General features: G+C 43.2%; 1 protein-coding gene across 5 annotated transcripts in view; it reads right to left on the bottom strand.

The window, feature by feature from the left end:
* The window catches only part of PMFBP1 (polyamine modulated factor 1 binding protein 1), an 881291-nt gene that overhangs the window by 556945 nt on the left and 303710 nt on the right, over positions 1–20636 (bottom strand). For all 5 annotated transcript variants that reach the window (XR_011199809.1, XR_011199811.1, XR_011199812.1 and 2 more), the window contains exons 8-11: positions 15088–15165; positions 10429–10512; positions 9812–9958; positions 2693–2776 (exon numbers count right to left, since the gene is read on the bottom strand). Coding sequence is in view for 1 of the 5 variants with exons in the window: in XM_069216463.1 (XP_069072564.1) it covers positions 2693–2776; positions 9812–9958; positions 10429–10512; positions 15088–15165 (393 nt within the window). In the remaining 4 variants the exon portion in view is untranslated. The remainder of the gene's footprint in view (positions 1–2692; positions 2777–9811; positions 9959–10428; positions 10513–15087; positions 15166–20636) is intronic.

Genomic DNA, 20636 nt, shown 5'->3' with positions numbered 1-20636 from the left:
CCGAACTTGCTGCCAAAAGTGGGGCTTTGCCCGGGAGGTGGGCATCTCCACTAGCTGGAGTGCCCTGGGGTCACTGTAACATGAGGCCTGAGCCTTTGAGGCTCACCGCCAGGTGTTACAGTGCCTGCAGGGGAGTGGTGTGAAGCACCGCCACCAAGAGCAGGCTTTGTTTCTGGCCTCAAAGAGCACAAATGCCCTCACCCCATGGGGTCAGAAACGTATCTGCTATTGGCAGTCTGGCACAGACCAGTCAGTCTTACACTAGAGGACTGGGAAAAATAAGGGGGCATCTCCAAGATGCCCTCTGTGTGCTTTTTAGAATAAATCCAACATTGGCATTAGTGTGGGTTTATTGTGCTGAGAAGTTGGATACCAAACTTCCCAGTATTCAGTGAAGCCATTATGGAACTGTGGAGTTTGTAATGACAAACTCCCAGACCATATACTTAATATGGCAACACTGCACTTACAATGTCTAAGAATGGACTTAGACACTGTAGCAGCATATTGCTCATGCAGCTATGCAACCACCTGTGGTATAGTGCACCATGCCTTAGGGCTATAAGGCCTGCTAGAGAGGTGACTTACCTATGCCACAGGCAGTGTTCTATGGACATGGCACCTGGAGAGGAATGCCATGTCAACTTTTCCTTTTTCTCCCCACCAATACACACAATCTACAATGGCAGTGTGTATGTTTTTGGTGAGGGGTCCCTTAAGGTGGCATAACACATGCTGCAGCCCTTAGGGACCCTCCCTGGTCACAAGGCCCTTGGTACCACAGGTACCTTTTACAAGGTACTTATCTGTGTGCCAGAGGTGTGCCAATTGTGGAAACAATGGTACATTTTTAGGGAAAGAACAATGATGCTGGGGCCTGGTTAGCAGGATCCCAGTACATTCTCAGCCAAGTCAGCATCAGTATCGGGGAAAAAAGGTGGGGGGTAACTGCAAAAAGGGCCAGTTTCCTATACTTCGGATCTGCTGGGAGCCTCTTCAACCCTCACCATGAACCTCAACTAGCAGCTGCTACCCCTTAAACCGTCCTTGCTAACCCTGTCCTTTATAATCGTGAGGAAGGCCTCAAAAACAGAAAGTAAACAGAGCTCCAAGAATCATGTTCACTTTCTGTGGCCCCACACCCGCAAATAGGAGGGGCTGCTTGCTGAGATGATAAAGTTAGGCTAAGGGATCCACCTACACAAGGGTGGGGGAATCAAAGGGTGTATGATGTAATTTCTGTCACCACAGCTTCAGGTGAATTGGTGTCCATGTTCCCCAATATCCTACGGTTTAATTTCTACAAGAGCCTGTGGCTTTCAAGGATTTGATGCACGGCCTCTGTTGATGAAATCAGTCTTCTCCATACCTGTGCTCTGCAAGCCCAAACCTGCACAGACACATCCGTTTTCCCAACATGTGACAGACAGAACCCCATAGCAGCAGCTCCAGTCATGCAGCTCCCTTATGTACAGATTTATACAGGTCACACAAAGGTCAGGCAAGTAACTGCGGTTAACAGTTCCCTGGGTTCATTCACATGCACTGCAGTGGGCACTGTATTAAACACCATCTCTCAGCCCTGATTTACGTCCTCCCCATCATGCGAGGTTCTGGCAGACATGCTGTTTTGTGCAGTCTGCTGTGTTGTAAAAGCTCATCGCATCACACTCTCCCCAGCACTAAATTCTGTTGGACTCAAGGTGCTGCACCTCTGTGCCCAGATCCTGACCCGAAAGAAGGGGCCCTGGGACAGGACAATAAACGCACTGGCATCCAGACGTTATGGCTGTGTTATGGTCATGCAATCGAGCTGTGCGCCTGTCCTATGGCGGTGGAGATACGCTTCATGGGGCTGTGGACATTAGACATTTCCACGAGAGATCATGAGGTCGATAGTTGGGTGCTCTCTAGGTCAATGGTCTTCAAACTTTTAAATGCTGTGGTCCCGCTCACATAAGACATAATAATCATCAGCTTCTTCAAAACCACAGACATATTTTCAAAGTTATTCTATAAAATTGGGAGACCGAACATACACAGCAATTACAATCCAGTTATGTTCAGTTATCCCTTCATAAAATGCAATTAAATTAATGAATGTTAACAAGCTAAAGGAAGCCTTAACTCCTGAACAACTGTAAAAGCATCCACAGTGTGATCCTTTATCAGACATTTGGGAGGGACTTTGAGGGTCATCTGGACCCCCACCCACCCCCAACCTCCCCCACTCTGACATATACTTCCAGCCAGAAGATCAGTGAAAAAAAAGATATTACTGATGGCCCATTACGAAGTGGCTCAGTGTCACGGTTTCTTTCAATAAACACACAATACAGTTTTAAGCATTTTGTTTGTTTCTGTTACCTAGGGGCATAATCGATGATCCTCTTGACCACAGCCTGATGCCACCCCTCAGGTGCCATCAGCACCTCCTCTGGGGGGGGTACTCCCCCAGTTTGAAGAACTCTGATCTAGTGAGAGGAATTTGTATGTGGGCAAGTGCTACCCTGTGGCACGAAGCTGATTATACCTGCAAGAACTGGGTGGGACAAAGTGGCCCATGTGGGGGCAGATGGAGCAGATTTCATAACTAGATACCAGAGACCTCCAAACGGCTGTGTTGCAGCACAGTTATCAGAAACTGCTCAGATATTAGAAATCAGTTTATGTTTTTAGTTTTAGATCTTACCTCTAAAGCTTGTTCCCGTTGGCAAGCTCTCAGTGCTTGATTTTCTCCTTCCACTCGAGACAGAAGCAGGTTACTCTCAACAAGCTGAGGGTGAGGGACAAAAATACATGCTGTCAGCCATTCTGCACCAGGGTAAGGCTACAAATAGTGACGGAAGTGCACAGAGACCCACATACACACAATTACAGGAACACCTACATAGCCCCCATCCTCCCCCCCAAGATCTAAAACTCAACAAACACGTGGTCTTCCTAGAACAGACAAGAATGGCTATTATGTTTCATAAATTTCATGTTCTCACTTGCAGCTCGACCAATGGATGATATTCTAGCAGGTGTCCTGTAGTCCACACCCCAAACAATGAAATTCTACAACTCTACAGTCAAACATGTTACCAAGTGAAAAAAATGCACGTCAGTCTGATACTCTGATCCTTAGCAGATAGCAATAACAGCAAGAATGAAATCTAAATTATGTTGCCTCATCTACAAAGCAATTCATTAGTATTAACCTTCTTACCTACTCATCTGTGATGGTAAAAAATGACTCAGAAGCTTAAATACCATGCTTCTCTAGGTGTCAAGATTCAAAACCTCTTTTGCTTTTAAACATGGTTTTGCTAGTACTGCAATCAACACCTGAAACTCTTTGACAATTGACATAGGAGCACATCCCAGCCTTCTCTTATCAGAAGCACCTAAAAATCAACAGATTACTCATCTTTTTGAACTAATGACTCTTCCCCTACTCTGGTAAGAAGACAACCTGCTCAAGTCTACTTTTCTTACACAGTAAGTCCCTGGAATGTAACCACTTCCTGCTATGTAACAGCAGGCACTGATCAATGTTATCTGATGTGATTTCAATTGTGTTCTGTGTAAAGTGCCCTAAATCTCGTAGTAGTGCAGGAGCTCTATACACAACTGTTAAATAATACAGTAATGAAATTCACTCCACCTAACACATTCAGTATACACTACAAATATGCGCGCGCACACACACACGCAAAACTAGGCAGCCTGCACCAAAAAGCATTAGAAAACATTATGGTTGCCTTTTCAGCTGTCACTGGCTTGCACTAAGTGTTTGGTGTCTAACTTTACCCAACATGCCCCTCTCTGATTTGAGAGGGAAGTTAGAGTTCTAGGTTTAAGCCGCAAACCTTGAGAAAGTGGGTAGAATTGGTCAAAGGGAGCTAGATAGGCACAGCAGAGGGAGAGGTGTTCAAATTGCTTCATTACATTTACCCAGGTACAAGTGCATCTAAGACAATAACAACAAACATCAAAGTCAGTAGGTTTGCCTTGTGGTTCCTGCATACACACAGATACGTACAACATACTGTACACAGGCACGCAGCAGGGCTCCTACATATATTTTTACAAAATCCAACAAAAAAAACAGTTCATCCATGTAGACACGTAAAAAAATACAGCGAACAATGCATACAGACCACAAGTCTTACATTTGATTAAGAGGAAAGGGCTTCAGAATCCAATAGCCTCTTCGAGTTGAAAGGTAGGTGAACAGTATTATGGTAATTATCCTCAATAGGGGTTGTGTACGGTGGTCCCTATAGAAGTGTGCCCCGTGTTTGTGACTTTGATACAAGCAAATAGTGTCATTACCTAATGCTCAAAAAAGTCAAAAGGTTTGAAAATATATTTTTAAGAGTTTCCTAATGAAATGTTTATACAAATGTGGAAAAATGGATCAACAATAGTATAATTATCATCTGGTATACACAATTAAATAATGGTGAGAGGCGTACTGTAGGTCTAATTTAGGTTTTTGCTTTCTTTGTTTCTGTTTGGTGTTTTTACTGATGTTATAGAGTCCTGAAGAAACAGTGAAGTTCCTGCCACAAAACACGTGTTGGCGGTCCCTTCACAATCTTTGTAAATTTTGTGGATATTGAATTAAACACAACTAGAAAGAAATTAACATTTCTGAATTCGTACCATGGAAATAGTTTCACAAAATGTTACGCAATATATAGGATTGTAGTTTTATTTGGTGAATTTACAAAAAAAATTTTTTACATTTGTACAAAAATGTAAATAATTTTGTAATTGTAAAATAGATTTCCCACACATCGCAGCATTCTTGTGATGACACTTTATGAAGTATAAAAGCAGTCTCAGAATGCGTACATCAACATAAACCAGGGTGGACATCAAATATTTAAAAGTACAAAATACAATATACCAGCAACAACAGGGTACACTGGTGCATGTTCAGATATTGTGCAAAATGTATTATAGGTCTAAGGAAGACAGCTTTTGATGATCCTGCCAAAGTTCAGCCAGTACCCTGTTCATCCCTGAACTGGGCTGGCCTAGAAAATGTTAAGGCAGAAATTCTTGGCAATGCAAACACATTTGAAAATAATAACAATATGCAGCAACTAATGAAGTACAGCATATACAGGTGCAGCACTACAAACAGTGATAGAGGTGAAAAAAAATTAGCAAGAAAAACTGGTGGACAGTATTATAGTATACATCAAAAAGGGTGGGTGAGAAAACATTCTCCTATGGTCAGAAACACAAAGCAAAACAAATGGGAGTATCAAAGAGGTTGTGTGAGAATAATAAAAGATTTAAGTTGTAATTCTAGGGATGGGCATCTAATCTGCATTGTTTTAGTTGAGTAGTAGGTTATTATGCGGTCTCTAATGCTAAAATTGAATTTTAAAATAAAACAAATGTTCAACGATTAGCGAGGTGGGGAGGTGGTTCTTCATTAAGTCACTCCTTATCTTAGATGAATGTGTGCACTTCAGTCTTTACAATAAAGTATTGTGGTTTTCCATTAGTGTATATAAAATGCCGTACTAGGTTTATGTTACAATGAAAAGCGGTCGGAGACACAGGCAAATGTGGGGTACGTCATGTAAATCAAATGCCTTTACAACATAAAGATCAGGTGGGAAGTATCATACCTTATGCAAACTTTTGATTAACGTGATTCACAAAGGAATGGGAGAAAAGCAATCTTAAGAAGGGTCATATGTGTGCTACCTGCTACAAATGCCAGCTTCATGAATGCAAGAGAAAAATCAAAGTGCATGTAACTAAATATTTTCTGAAGGAACGTGTTTGTTCCACAATATAGTACCATAAACCATAATTTCCCGAATAAAAACAAAGGCAATAAAAACGACTATCTGCACTGGTTTACATGCACTCCGTCTTGTGGTACACGTGTAAACACTGCAGTAAATGACTGATAACTCCGACATTTGGGCCCTCTATTAATCCCCGAGTCCTGGCATGGCTCAATTTTGCCCCAGCTTTATAAGAAAAGGGATTGCGGTCTACATCAAATTATAAATCAGCATTCTATGGTATAGACAGGGCCATAGTTTGGAAAAAGCTACACAAAAGAAGATTCCAGCACTTTTCCTACGACCTATCCAGTTGCTTAACTTAAACACTTCAGTAAGGACTAAGGTAGGATTGAACATTCATCTCTGACAAAGTTTACTTAAAGTTTTGTACTGGCTCCCCTCCTGTACAGTATTTATACAGTGGACGCCAGTTGCAAAAGTTTACAATTGAGACCTCTTCCCCCAAAATTGGGCCCGTCTAAGGGAAATGTTTTGCAGTATGCAGACAACATAGTTGACCGTACTGATTTGGGATTTCAAAAGTCACTAAGTGCACTTCATCAATATAATCAAAAGAATGGTTCTGTGGTGAACTGGCAAAAACAAGCAGTTATCTTTGAGCGCAGCAAGTGTAGTAAAGGATACTGGCAAATAGGAGACCTGGAAAAAGAAGGAGTAACCAAATGAAAATATTTAGGGACATGAGTTGAGGAGAGGTGTAGTTGTAAATTGTAACAAGCTTTTTTTTATTTTTATTTTTTTAAGGTAAATATAATTCAGTATTTCATCGTTTAAAGTTTTTGTACTTCAATCTATATTCTTCCAGCCACAACCCCGTCCTAATGGCGATTCCAGCAAGCTGATGAGGATAACTTTTCGAGTAAGCTGTGAAGCTGATTTGACTTAGCTCAGTGCTCTCCTTTTTGTGTGACATCCAATCTGCCAATTTTGTGCTGATTCGTAAATCCTTGGCTCTGACTCAGCTGCAATATCAAGAGTTCTGGGGAATCATACTAGCTCCAAAAAAAATTAAGTTAGTTGTTAAAAACAGAGTTAGCTATTTTCATGGCACCTGGACCGGAAATACATAAAGTGTAGCAGGAAAAGGACTAGGTAGGTTCGTTATGAATCAAGTTCTCATCAAGTTTATTTGTTGCCTCCAATGTCAATACCGTAGGGATGAAATATATCCATTTATGATCTTTTATTAGTCCCATATTTGAGTTTAGATCTGGCTGGGACTGTTTTAACTCAACTGCCAGTGTTTGCCATTTATGCAAGAGTAATTGGGAAACCCCACTTCTTTTGATTTACAACTGTCCTGCCCCAATGCAACCGTTTAATTAATTTTGGGAAGCGCACCTATCCGTGTGCGGTTTTGCATTTAGTAGCTTAAGTGCGAGAGTGTCAGCCTGCTTCGCTAGATTCCATGGTTGTACTTGTCTGAGTGAAACAACGACGGTGTGTATTACTGATGATTTTAATTTTTGTAGTCTAATAAACGACACACTGGACCACACAAGTAAAATATAAAAAAATAGCCACGGCTGTACAACTACACGACTAGTTGAGTATTGAGACTAAAGAAGCCTGGCTCGACATACCAAACCAGTGCTGGTACTTCTGCACCAGCAGGCGTCAAACAAAGAGTGTGCTTAAAAACACCATCTCAACCCATAAACCATAGCGGAAAGCCCAGAATTACCAAACAGCATCCGTTACCCCTGATAAGACAGGGCCTGGTTTGGAGCCCGGCCCTGCTCAAACCTCTAAATAACACACTGCAGCAACAGGGGGAGAGGGGCTTTAATTTGTCATGGTCCCAAATCTTAAAGTCAACTGCAGTTCAGAAATAATATGAAAATGGCTGTAGGCACTGTTTATGTTAAATACGACCACAGCAACGAAAGAAACATTTCTATGGGTGGTTAACACTTGTACTAGTCTACTGTATATCTTATGCACGGAGCTTCACATAAGCATTCAGATGTATACATAATGATCAATAAGCGCTCTAACTGGTTCACGCAGAGCGCAATCTGAGGCGGTGACATGCTGTTCATGATTACAAACGTGAGTGTGATTTGTGTTTCTGAGACAAACTCTACAGTCCATGGTGAAGCCTTTTCATCGATATGCCTTCCTAAAGAATATCCACCTCCTCCACTGAATTTGCAGTTTTTATTATTATTGTTATTTAGCGTTTATACAGTGCAACATCTGTCCTAAGGATGGCACTGCATCAGGTATTAAAAACCTAAAGGCGACTTTTCCGACACTATTCCAAAAAACACATTTGCATCACAAATCGGATTCTGACATTGTTAGTGCACCTGTATGATCACTGGTGATTGAAAGTGTTGCTGTGTAGGATTGGGGGTATCAGAATTAATGTTTTAGAAGTTTGATGGATGCGGCCAGAGGCATAACCAAAACCGTGCACAGATCTTTGGTTGCGACGCATGCCCACTGCCCATCCTATGTCAACACATAGCAGCTGATGGAAGCAAGGGCTGCTGGGAGCCATGGTTGCCAGTTAATTGCATATTCTGGACATGTTGAGTATAGGTTGTGAGTTCTGCACTAATTCTGCTGTAAAATAATATGTGGGACACCTTGATAGACTGTGCTGAGATGAGCAAGGCAATACCAAACAACATGATGCATCTTTCCTGTGTTGGCTGTGTGTAGTGTGCTGTGTTACATGCGCTCTTAAGTGTCACCTGTGTGTTCTAAAGCTCTACAGTACACTCCTATAGAGGTCTGCAGCTCTATGTAGCTCTATATTACACTCGTATTATAGTCCGCAGCTCTCTCTTTTAGGCAAATCGTCTTCAGAATGCTGTAAACGTATCTGCAAGCTTAATTCACAGACTGTGGCTCCCAGGCCTTATTACACCCATCTTAAAGCATTACCTGGCACCCCGGTCACTGAAGCATATATTTGAAATCAGATTATTCTGGGACATCTTTTAACCCTTTGAAAGCACAATTCTCACACTCTTGCTTCAATAAATTAGGAATGTATACATAATCCTAATCTGTTCTGGAGGAAGAGGTTACTCACCAAATACATTTTGGCTCTGGCATGAAAAGCATTTTTCCGTATTTAAAGTTGTTCAGCTTTGACAAACCTCTAATGGCTAAGTTGCTATAATCAGGAATCTGTTTCTATAACCTATTGGATAGCATGTGTAATAAATTCTTACATTTTTTTGCCATCCCCTTCACAGGGGCCCTTCATTAGACACTTGTAAGAAACAGGTAAAGATCAATGTCCTAAGTCGAACGTACAAGTGTCACACTGTCACTTCCCCCCATACCCTTGCTTCAACCTCACCTCATTAATCTGCTGCAGATTCCTCTACTCAGCCAGCCTCAACCTCGTAAACACTCTCCTCGCCATGTATCCAGGAAAACAGATATAGGCACTTTTGCCGCCCAAACACTTAAAGTATATAATAATCCACCATTGTTCTTTATTAGGATCCTTTAGAGAATAAAATGACCTGCAGAACAGCTGTCAACTCCCTGCTCTTCTCGTGGACCAAAAGGTAGCAGAACTGAGTTCTTGTCATCATCCAAAGAGCTGTGCCCATTGACAAGGGATAAGTCAATTTCCACGCCCAGCAGTGTCTTGGTGGAATCTTAAATACATGCAGTGGTTGTGGTGAACTTAAGAACTAAACAGTGTATTTGGTCTATGAGGGAGAGAGTGGATGAAATGGATTTCAGAACTGTGAGCCTCTTACTCTTAGCAAGGCCCACAGATCCTCCTGAAAAGTATGAGGTGGGCTTTGTAGGTGCAGTCTATATCAGGTACCATCACAGACAATGGGCAATGGTGTAGCAATCTAGGCCCTAGAAGAATCATATTCGAACTGTGTTCTGTCTCTGACCTGCTACTGTGCTTAGTCTTGTAAATGTGCATCTCTCATAAATGGGAAAGGGGAAGACAAGTAAGACTAATGCCCCCATCTGGGAGATGCTGGATCAGATCCTCTTACCTGGTGATGTGCTTCCTCTCGTTGTTTGCTGTTGGCTTCCAGCTCCTGGTTCAGCTGTTGAATGCGACTGTGTCTCTGCTCCAGCTCTGCCTGCCGCTCCCTCAGCTCCTTCTGTAGCTCATAAACTCTCTGCTCCTGGGCGTCCAGCTATTGACCCAACCAAGAAAGAGAATAGCACGGAGGAAAAATCAATTATACTAAATAGCTTGAGGATAATCTGAAAGGGCAGAGGCCTGAAACCTATGAGGTGGGGGCAGAAGGGACAGAAAAGCCTGCAGATCCAATTCAAGCGAAACCATGTGGGTGGGTATGGCATGATGATTGGTGTAATGATTGTTATCCCTGCCACCTGTCTATACCACCCCAACGAAGAAACGGGATACACTAGCAGGCATATCACAACAAGGAAACAGTGACTGCAGTACAAAGCACCAATTTAGCATGGGCGATCATTGAAGAATGGCAAAAAAGGAAGGCGCAGAAAGCCAGCGCTAAGCACCTTTCCTGATCCCAGATTGCTGGGGAACATGTAACTAACAGCATCTCGTCTTGCTCACCAGAAGTAAATCCTCACTTTCCAACAAAATGGCTGTGATGCAAGTGATAGCAAGACTCACCTGAGCGGCTAGTCCATCTCGCTTGTCCTGCATAAGTAGTATCTCGTTCTGAAGGCTGCGCAGTTTGCCATCCCGACGCTGCAGCTGCAGAGTTTCCATGGAAAAAAGGGAGGGGGAGCGGAGAAGGGGAGAGAGACCAGGACGGGATCATTGAGTGTCAACCAATAAGCGATTAGCATGACAAAGCGCAGGTATTGATCAGCTATTGCAAAGCAAGCAGCACAGCCCAACCCCCAGGCTCCTCATCCCTGCCTCTCCTCTTTAAAGCATGATTTCAGTTTTTGGCCATTTTCATTCCACGTTTTGGAACAAAAACCTACCACATTGCGGTCGCCACCATTATGTTGCAATCTTCTGAATGTAGCCGTTTTGTTTTAGGAAAGCCAAGTACCAGTCCAGCAGGAAGGATTGCGCTAACAGGCCTCGGACATAAGGTGCAGTCACAGTTCAGTGTTTGGAGGTACATCATTATGGCACGGATGTACGTCAACAGTAGTGGCCTTTCTAGAGAACAAGGTGATGCCTCCAAGAAGCCATTTGCATATTAGCCCAATGATGAGGACTAGGCTGGCCTCTGCTCTGACCAGACTAACGAGTGGCACACCGGCTGCCCCAAGCCAGACTAAACAATCACACACTACTCTCCCTATGCTTTCTGGTCCTATCACAGATTGCACACTCATTTAAAATGTGTCCACATTCTAGAAAGAGCAGTCATGGGCAGCATACCCTTATGAAAGATAAGCAGTTCCAAACCAATGGTCTAACTTCAAGTCCACGAGCCAGATGCAGGCTGCCATCTTTGTAGTATGAGCAAGGAGTCTCTCTCTACATTATTATGCAGTACTCATTGTATCTGACCTTGCTACAGCCTGACCAGTCAAAAGCAACCGCTGCTCAATCTAGTGAAAGCGGTCACCAACACCCTTTCCTCAGCATAGACCAAACAGCCATATGCAGCCTGTGCATAATCTAGACAGCAGTCACATACAGTCTATCACCATTTCACACCGAAGAGTGTCACTGCCAGGCAGTTGTAAGAGCAGTCACTATACAACCCATTCACATTTCAGACAGCCGCAAACCAGAGCCTTATTTTTGATCAAGAATTCACGCAGCCAGGTTTCAATGGAGATAAGCAGCCATCGACACTGACACACATGCTCACGGCCCCCATTAAAGACTAACGACAACACAAAGCCTGTTCTCGGTACAGACCGAGGAGCCGCGCACAGTCTGCTCTCATTAGAAATCTGTGCTAATCTCTGCACCGATCTTGGCTTCCTCGGTCCCTTAAAACACGAGCAAACCTGCCCTGATTACAGCCGAAGCAGCCATGCACAGCCGGCCCTTGCTGCATATTAAAGAGGACACGCAGAGCTCCCGCTCAATTCCGAGTTAGCAGGCAACCGCGCTGGTGCACGGCGCTGTACACCACATTCAAACCTCAATGTCAAGGGTCATCCAGAAATCTAGAATGAGAAAGAATATGGCGCAGTTTCGAGGTTAGTACCTCAGAGTCCGTCTCAAACGTCTCCGTAGGCGAGCATTTAATAAACTCTTAAATATTTTTTAACAATGAGGTTGTAATTTGCACAATTAACTATCGTACCAATATGCGGCAGAACGTCTCCAAGAAATCAATCGCTATACGAAGACGTCACACCAACTCCACTTCTCACAATACAAAGAGCATGTATTTCATTCTAGAATGACGGGCAAATGTGGCCACTCCTGAACACCGTATTCTCTCAAGGAACGGCTGTAGTAAGAGCAGCGTCCTCCGGCCTCTGTTGTGGTCATTTTACGTTACACAATGAAGATGATGGAACCAGGAAAAGAGAGTATAATGTGCGATATTACGAAGTTACACTTATACACTCAAAACATAACTGCACAAGACCCACCCCCCCCCACCAGCCGCATTTTTGATTTGAGGAGCACTTCATGTGTCAGACGCTTATGTCTGACACATTATAGAGTGCTCCCTCTCTTGCTAACCCATATACTCAGACATCCAAATGTTGTCCAGTAACACAAAAGACAAGCGTATTCAAAGAGAAAAGCTCGACTCAACATACTTGAAACAATTATATGCAGAACTGATATTCTCGTTTCACTGTGTACAGCATCTTATAAAAACCTTTGTAAATGAATTGCTGACCATGTTAACTTTCAGTTCATCACTTTCACTAATACATAAACCAGTGTGCAGGAGTTTCCCAATCCAAAGAAGAGTTCTTCAACAGGACCTCCACCATTGTCAGGGGTTGGTTGGCCAACAACTTCCTTAAGATGAGCCAGACCAAAACAGAGAGCTTAATTATGTCTGCTCCATCTGCCGCATACTGAGGAATGACCTCATGTTAACCAAACTCTAAAGAAGGCCCCAGGCTGCAATGACAGAACACGGAAAGAAATAAGATTTCCAAGGATGGGCCCATCAACGCAATTCCCCTCTCTGTTGATCTACGCAACAGAGAGAATTCTGCCTGTAGAGGGTCGAGTCAATTAAGTTCTTCTTGTGATATGTTCTTGGACGGTTTTTGGCATCTGGTCCTGTGCCGCTAGTTTGCTTCCACTTACTATACTATACCAAAAGGCAACTGAGTCAGATCGCTTTTCTGGTGTTAACAATATACACGCCCCGCACTGGGTCACCGGTTATTTCTTTATTTCATGAAATGGTGCGCATCTGCATCTGCAGAGATGAACGAATGGGCTGAAATGGATGACCCATGAGGAGAGGCTCACTTAGGTATACTTCGTAGAAAAGTCTACTTGCTAGCATTCTGACTTAGCAGCAACATTCTACTTACTCATCTCTTTACATTTAGAGCAGTCAATCACTGCTTTCCTCCATTCAGTATAGAGCAGGCACACCTAGTCTGTCTCCACGACAGTCTGAGCAGTTGCAATCTCTTACAATTCAATCCTACATAGTCACATGCAGCTGGTGAGGTAGCGAAGAGAGCTAGAATATCTACTGTACAGATCTGAGGGGAACCTGAAATTCACAGATTTGAATTTTGCCGTGTTCACTAGGTCTCTGACCCTTCCAAGTTCAATAAAGTAAGTACCAGTACGAAAGTAACCAATATGACCGGTTTATAGACCCGTGAGGCAATTAAGTTTGCAAAATTGTGATCTTTGATTTAAACAGTCATCGCTGAGTAATACACTGATCTAAAGGTCACAAGTTTGAATTCTGGCAAGGCGAACTCAGCCTTCTGCCCTTCAGAGTTAGTAAACTTATCTGTATAAAGTTGTGAGTGGGAGGAAAAAAATATATGGTAATGAGGATACTGGTTAGGGAAAAAGCATTTTCAAAGGCCATATCTGCAAATTAGTCCCTATTGCATTGTGGAAAACCTGGGATCTGGAGTACAATCCAACCAAATACAATATGCAATTAGTACTGCGCCTGACTCCAACAGCGTACTCAGGATGAGCCCGAGTATTCACATGTGCCCTGCTTGCATCAGAGCTGAAAAAATAGCTACACATTGCCTGCTCCCTTGCGGCACACTTAGCAGTCATCTGAAATCTCAGGAGTGATTCGCTTCATACATCTGATTGACTTACCTCAATGTAGACCGAAAACCTGGCGATGGAGCCTCTGGCAATCTGCCTTTGCAGAGACATAGCCAGGTGGGGTACCGAGGTAGAATGGAGTGACAAGTCATCTCGCTTTATGCAGATGACTCGCTCATATATCTTACACACCCAGAGAGATCAGCTGTGGTACTTCTGGGGATCAAGGAGGACTTTGGTGCAGCCTCGGGCCTGAGGGTTAATAAATGGAAGACAGTGCAGTTTGCCCTGGCAGGCCTGGCACGTCCAGCATGGGACAGCTGGCCAAGGACCGAGCTAAATTGGGTCAGGAATAACTTTCGTTATTTGGGTATCCAAATGGACAACACCACAGTGGCCGCTACAATCTCAATTTGGGCAGGATGCTGCTGGGCCTGGAGGAATCGATTAAGTTTTGGATCTGGATTCCCCTGTCTGTTATGGGCAGAGTTGCACTCCGCACAATGGTTTTACTGCCCAGATGCCTGTATGCCTGACAGAATGCCAAGGATGTGGTCCCAAAGTCCACGTTCGCTACATTTAACAGCCTTCTGGTGGTATTATGGGCTGGAAAGAAAAGCCGGATTAAACTGGATGCCCTCAAGCTGGACAGTGAGCTAGGGGGATTGAGGGTACTCTTAGGTTCCCAATCGCTACTGCTGCTTGTTTTGTTATTAACATATAAATAATAAGGTTTGTTTGGAAGGATTTGCATTGTTATTGCTGGTGTAGGTCTAATGCAACATTGATGCTGTTTTGGGCAGCACAGAAGGTCGAATGCTTCGCAACCATGCAGACTTTTACTGTACGTTATTGCAATGCCGTTTGTTTTGATCCCAACAAACAATGTAAACCGAACACCTTACAGCCTGAGCTTTGCGGGTTGAGGAAGGTGGTCAGAGGGGGCAGTACGCGCCATTAGTCGGAGGTGTCGCAGGCGGCCTGTTGCCATGATCGTACAACCTGCAGCCTTACAGCTGTCATCACAATCTGAAAGGGCGCGCCAGCCTGCTTCCCGCTGTTCGAGCAGCGCAGAGAAGGCCTGCCCTGGACAGAAGGTGGTTGTGGAGGAATGTTGGTTCCTACCTCCTCTTTTAGCAGTTCGTTGCTTCTCGTGGACATGGGGTGGCTTTCGAAAGGAGAAGGCACAGATGGGCTGCTCACCTGAAAGGAAATGTAGACAGAAATATAGGTCACTGATCAGACAATATACGTGTCTCCGCAGAATGAAGGTGAAAACGGGCAACGTAACTTACCTGTAACCATCAGTTCGCAGCTTGCAAATGTGCAACATACACGTTTATAAATGAATAATACCTGTGGTATACTCGAACCTCGGTGGCCAGAACCCAATTGGACTAAAGTCCACGGGTTGTACAAACGCCGTAAGAATAGCAATACGGGGGTAGTAAACTATAGATTGTGGACGACATTTAACGCTTGATTACCAGACTACAGTACATACAGAATGGCAAACAACCCACAGTGAGGCCTGAGTTACGCAGGGACCCGAGTTTTCCGACACCTCTGCAAACCCGTCTCCGCATTTGAGTCAGAATTCCAAGTTGTGTGCACTTTACCGCACCCAGCGATGACTGGGTGCAATACAGTTAGCATCCTTCATTAAATATAGGCAGATCAAAACTGCCAGAATTTGACACGGGAAGAGTATGCCATTTATGGTGACATGCAGATTTTATGCAGCAAACACCACAATAGGTTAAGTTTGGTAAAAAAAACAACAACAACAAAAACAGAATAGGTGCAACTGATCACATGTGACAAAGTTCGAACAACCTGAGAGTCAGATTTTTTCAGGTGCATTAAATAGCACCTCTACCCATCCAGGGCTCACACAGCCAGGGGCTAAGGTGCCTGACCGCCGCTCCATTTCAGAAGGCTATGATGTTTCCAGTCCTGAGCATGCCGAGTTCAAATTATTACTGTCACTTCAGCCCAATTTGTTAAGGGAAAACACACAAAACTTAACATTCCCGGAAAGCAATTGTTGTTCAACGAGAGCCCAAGACTGCAATAGGGTGATGTGGTTTTTGCGTTTTTCTGTACCCTCCCCGTTGCATTGCATATATCTGTATATTTATGTATCTGAATGTATATTTTATTTTACAACACACATAGCATTTAATTTATTGCACATGTACAATATATGTTTGCTTTTTCTTAGTTTGATAAAGCATCTATCATTCATATATTTGTATTAATATTATTTATGCATAACACCATTTAATGAAGGTTCAATAGAATTAATATGCTAATTCTTGCATTTCACGTCACTCATCAGGAGGTCTGCCCTTTTCAAAATAATCAGACGTGTATTCAAGCCTGGTATTGACGAGTACTAGGCAGAGAGGAATCTTCAACTTCCTGGGAGGTCGGTTCGTGAAGGTTGAGCTGCAAACATACCTAGCAAAGAACACCTGCTCTTCAGATCAGAAGGTCCTTATCAGCTTAGGAAAGCCATAACTGAGAAGAGAGTGGCCATCTTCAACTATAGCAGCTGCCTGAATCACAAGCCTGCTGTTCAGCTAAGGTGTGCAGGCAAGTGGCCACCTAAAGAACTCATGGCAATTTTGGTGCGAAGACAGCTTAGCCAGGGGCTACAAGGGAGGGGATGGTTTAAACAACTGACTCCATAATTCGATGCAATAGATTATTGAAACCCCATCACAAAGCTGCAACTTTTTAATATTTTGCTTATTCATTTCTTTTGTCATCATTGTTGGTCTTTGTAGTGGCAGTTATAAATATTTTCTGCATTATAGAAATCAATTTCAAGTCTTAAAAATGCATAGTATGGATTTCATGTTTATGTCCATCAATGTGAAAGGAGTTTCAGAACTCTTATAGTCTGAAGGGACAGATCATTGCTCAGAACACACCACCGACATGTAATGTTTAAGTGGTGCCTCAGATTCTCTGCCTCAAGTTGGTAAGTTGCCTTTGACCCTGTGTTTTTCCAGTGGGTCTACGAGTTCTAAAAAACGGGGCCGAAATTTGTACAGATGCAAACAATACAAAGTATCAAAGGGAGTTCTGCTGAGATGCAGCAATCTGGCAAACTATAGAGGCTGGGTGTAGCTGGAAACAACGTTTGCAACACAGTGGTTACCACGCAATACCTTTGCCACAAAATAATAAGTATACACACGTCATATTTAGGTTCAAATTTTACACGCACAAAACCATATAAATTCAGCTTTTATAGTTGCAGAGTTATTTCAAGTAACTATAACTCGTGCCCTAAGGTAACTATAACTTGCGCTCTCGCCATGCACAATTTTCTTACCAATAATTTGATTGCAAATGTTACAGTGGTATTATCAATGATGTCAGAGGACGTCGTGAGTGAAGTAGTATCTGGGGTAATTAGCAGTGCATGGCGAGGGCTTGAGTTACCTTAGGGCACGAGTTATAGTTACTTGAAATAACTATAACAACTGAATTTATATGGTTTTGTGCTTGTAAAATCTGAACCAAACTATAACGTCCCCGTAATCTTAGATTTTTCATTTTTTGTGAATTTCAAAGGTTTTTTAACATTACATTTTCTGACTATAAAGTCCCTGTAACCTTTGTTTTTTTTCACAGTGAACTTCTAGTTTTTAAAAAATGCTCATCGCATTAGAGGTTGGGGGGATTGGGGAAGTTGGACGCAGGGCCTGGCACTGGGCTGCCCCCACTCAAACTTGCTGGACCTGCGACTCCCTTGCCAGCCATTGTCCAAGTCCAAGTCATTGCCCCTGCTCCCTCATTACAGCCCTGTGTTGCTGATATTCTGCCACTGTACTTCTCGCCTGCCCTGAACAGTTAGCTTCCATCTCCTCCCTACCTTCTGTTGTCCGGATCCATGCACCAGTCTCCTTCCTCGTGGCCTGCATGGTCTGATGTGCTGCCTCTGCTCTCCATTTAGCTTGATGTCCCTGCCCACTCCTTCTGCCCTCTGTTGCCCAATTCTATGCCTCATCATTGCCTTCCTGCCTAGCTTACTGCACCTACCCTCTTCCCCACTGCCTTCTGATGCCTGTGTGCTTGCCCCACTCCCTCCTTTTTGCCCACCATGTTCCATGGACCTGTCACTGCCCCTCCTACCTACTCTGAGTGTTCTGTTGAGCTGCCACTGCCCCTCCTACCTGCCGAGCATGGTCAGATGACTGCTGCCGGTCCCTGTCACCTCCATCCTGCCCGTTCGAGTTGCCTGCCAGTCTTCCCTCCCTCCTTTCCACTATGGTCCATTTTGCTGCCTCCCGTTCCCTGCCATTAGTTTTCCATATGCAGGCCCCGATCCCATCCCTCCTGCCTTGCCTAGTCTGTTGTCATGCCCCTGCCCCCTTCCTCCTGCCCTTCATGGTCTGTTATGCTGCAACTGTCCCTCCTGTCGGTCCAGTATGGTCAGCTTGCCTTCCTTGCCTCTTTCCCCTCTGCTGGCCATGTGCATGGCCCTGTCATCTCCTGATTGCTTTCCATGGTCTGTTGTGCTGCACTGCCGCTCCGCTTGCCCTGTGTAGTGTATTTTACTGCTGTAATTCCAAACACCTGGCCAGCTCCCTCCTGCCCTCTGTTTTACGAGTTATGACCCTACCCCATTCCTCCTGCCCTCAGTGATCCAATGTACCATACTTACCAACATTCTGAACTTATTAACAAGGAGATTTTGAAAAATAAAGCTAGGGAATTTCTTTTCCCCCACTGACTTTCATTGAAAAACAGAAGATTTTAGTGAGGAGACAAAAATAAACCCCTTTTGGACTTAAAAACTTTGGGAATCGGGCCTTTTGCCACGCATGGTTGTACAGACACTGCCTCTTCCTTCTGCCCTCAGTGGTCTCTTATGTTGCCACAGCCTCTCTTGCCTGTTCTGCATGGTTGGTTTGTTGCCCCTGCCCTCTTTTCCCATGTCCTCCATGGTCCGTTATGCTGCCACTGCCCCTCCCGCCTGACCAGCATGGTCAACTTGCTGCCTCTGCACCCTGCCCTAAATTATCCAAGTCTGTGCCCCTAACATCAGCCTTCACACAGTATTCTAATGAACAACTAGACTGCTAACATTCTATAATTAGTACAAAAGTATGGCATGCCTGGCGTCATCTTGATGCAATCAAAACTATAATACCTAAAGCATTTCCTTTAGAAATTATAAAAATTAGAGGGTCTTATTCCCATAGAAATTATGGTTAGTGCTCTCAAAAAACTAAAGTGAGGACATATTTTCTGAGTTCTCAAATAGTGACAAAGCACATTTAAATTATTTGCCATCTTGATGTTTTTTTATCCAGTTGATTACTTGATTATATGTTACACTAGGGAGAAAATACGACATTACGGCCAGAGCTGAAGACTTTGCAATGTGGGAACAAGGTACGAGTTTCGAAGTCAGCTTGACATCCTGTGATTCTGGGTAAATCACTTAATCTCCCCATACCTAAAGCCCAAAAGGAATGTGTCCTTAAGTAATGAAACTGATGCTCATGTAAAGGACTCCAACACCTACGGGTCAAGTCTGCGCTATATAGAACTGCAAAAAAAAAAAAAATTAAGTGTGTTGCACACTTCTGTCATTGAGCTATACTTGGGCTACATTTGGGTGAAGTTTATGCTACATTTTAGCTCTTTTTTCTCTGGTGGCCATCTTGGGGGACATACTTGCTATGAAGATCCCTAATCTCCCCTTTAACTGCAGTATCTTCAGCAAAAAAATGCTTTCAGTTTTCTATTTGATTCCATCAAGATGGTGATCAGATGTGCCACACCTTTTGCATACGTTCAGAATGGTAGCACTCTAGTTGCTGCTGGTGTTGAAAGTGCATACTTCAGTCTATATGTCAGAATGTTTTAATGAAATCGAAGAGGAAGATATTTGAGAACTCACTTAAAATGTGTCCTAATTTTTCTTTCAACAACACTTACTATAATTTCTATGACAACTCCCTCATTTTGCTTCTTTCTAAATCAAATGTTTTAAGTTTTACCTGTTTGATTCACTCAAGGTGGCTTCAAGTGTGCCACACTTGTTTCATAAGTAAGATTGTTGACGCTCTAGTTGTTCTTTAGAACACTCTGGGAGGCTGCAGTAGAACATAAGGGAATCAAGTGATAGGCTGCTCCCTGTTGGAAGTACAACAGGGTGATAGCAGAACACTCATTTAACATGTGTCCTAATTTTTCTTTCTACAAAAATAACCATAATTTCTATGACAAAATGAACCTGCTTATTTTGTTCCTTTCTAAATCAAATGTTTTAAGTTTTACCAGTTTGTTTCAAACAAGATGGCTTCAGGTGTGCCACACGTTTGTCATCAGTAAGACTGTTGAGTGTTCTAGTTGTTCTTTAGAACACTCTGGCTGCAGTAGAACACAACAGAATCATCTGAAAGACTGCTCCTGATGGAAGTACATGAATTACTGTGAATGTCAGACTTCATTCTCATATGGCTGAGAAATGTGAATTTACAGAAAATATGCTCTCATTTTAGCTTCTGGAACACCTTCCATAATCTCCATTGGAAAAGTATGAGAAAACTGTTTTCGCAAGCAAGATTCATGAAATCCCAGAAGAAGGCTTTTTCACAGGGTAAAATCAGTTTAGCAACACATGATTTATATTTAGGGCTCACAGT

The sequence above is a fragment of the Pleurodeles waltl genome, chromosome 12, assembly GCF_031143425.1.
Source record: "Pleurodeles waltl isolate 20211129_DDA chromosome 12, aPleWal1.hap1.20221129, whole genome shotgun sequence".
Lineage (NCBI taxonomy): Eukaryota > Metazoa > Chordata > Amphibia > Caudata > Salamandridae > Pleurodeles > Pleurodeles waltl.
This window is presented reverse-complemented; position numbering and strand designations above follow the sequence as displayed.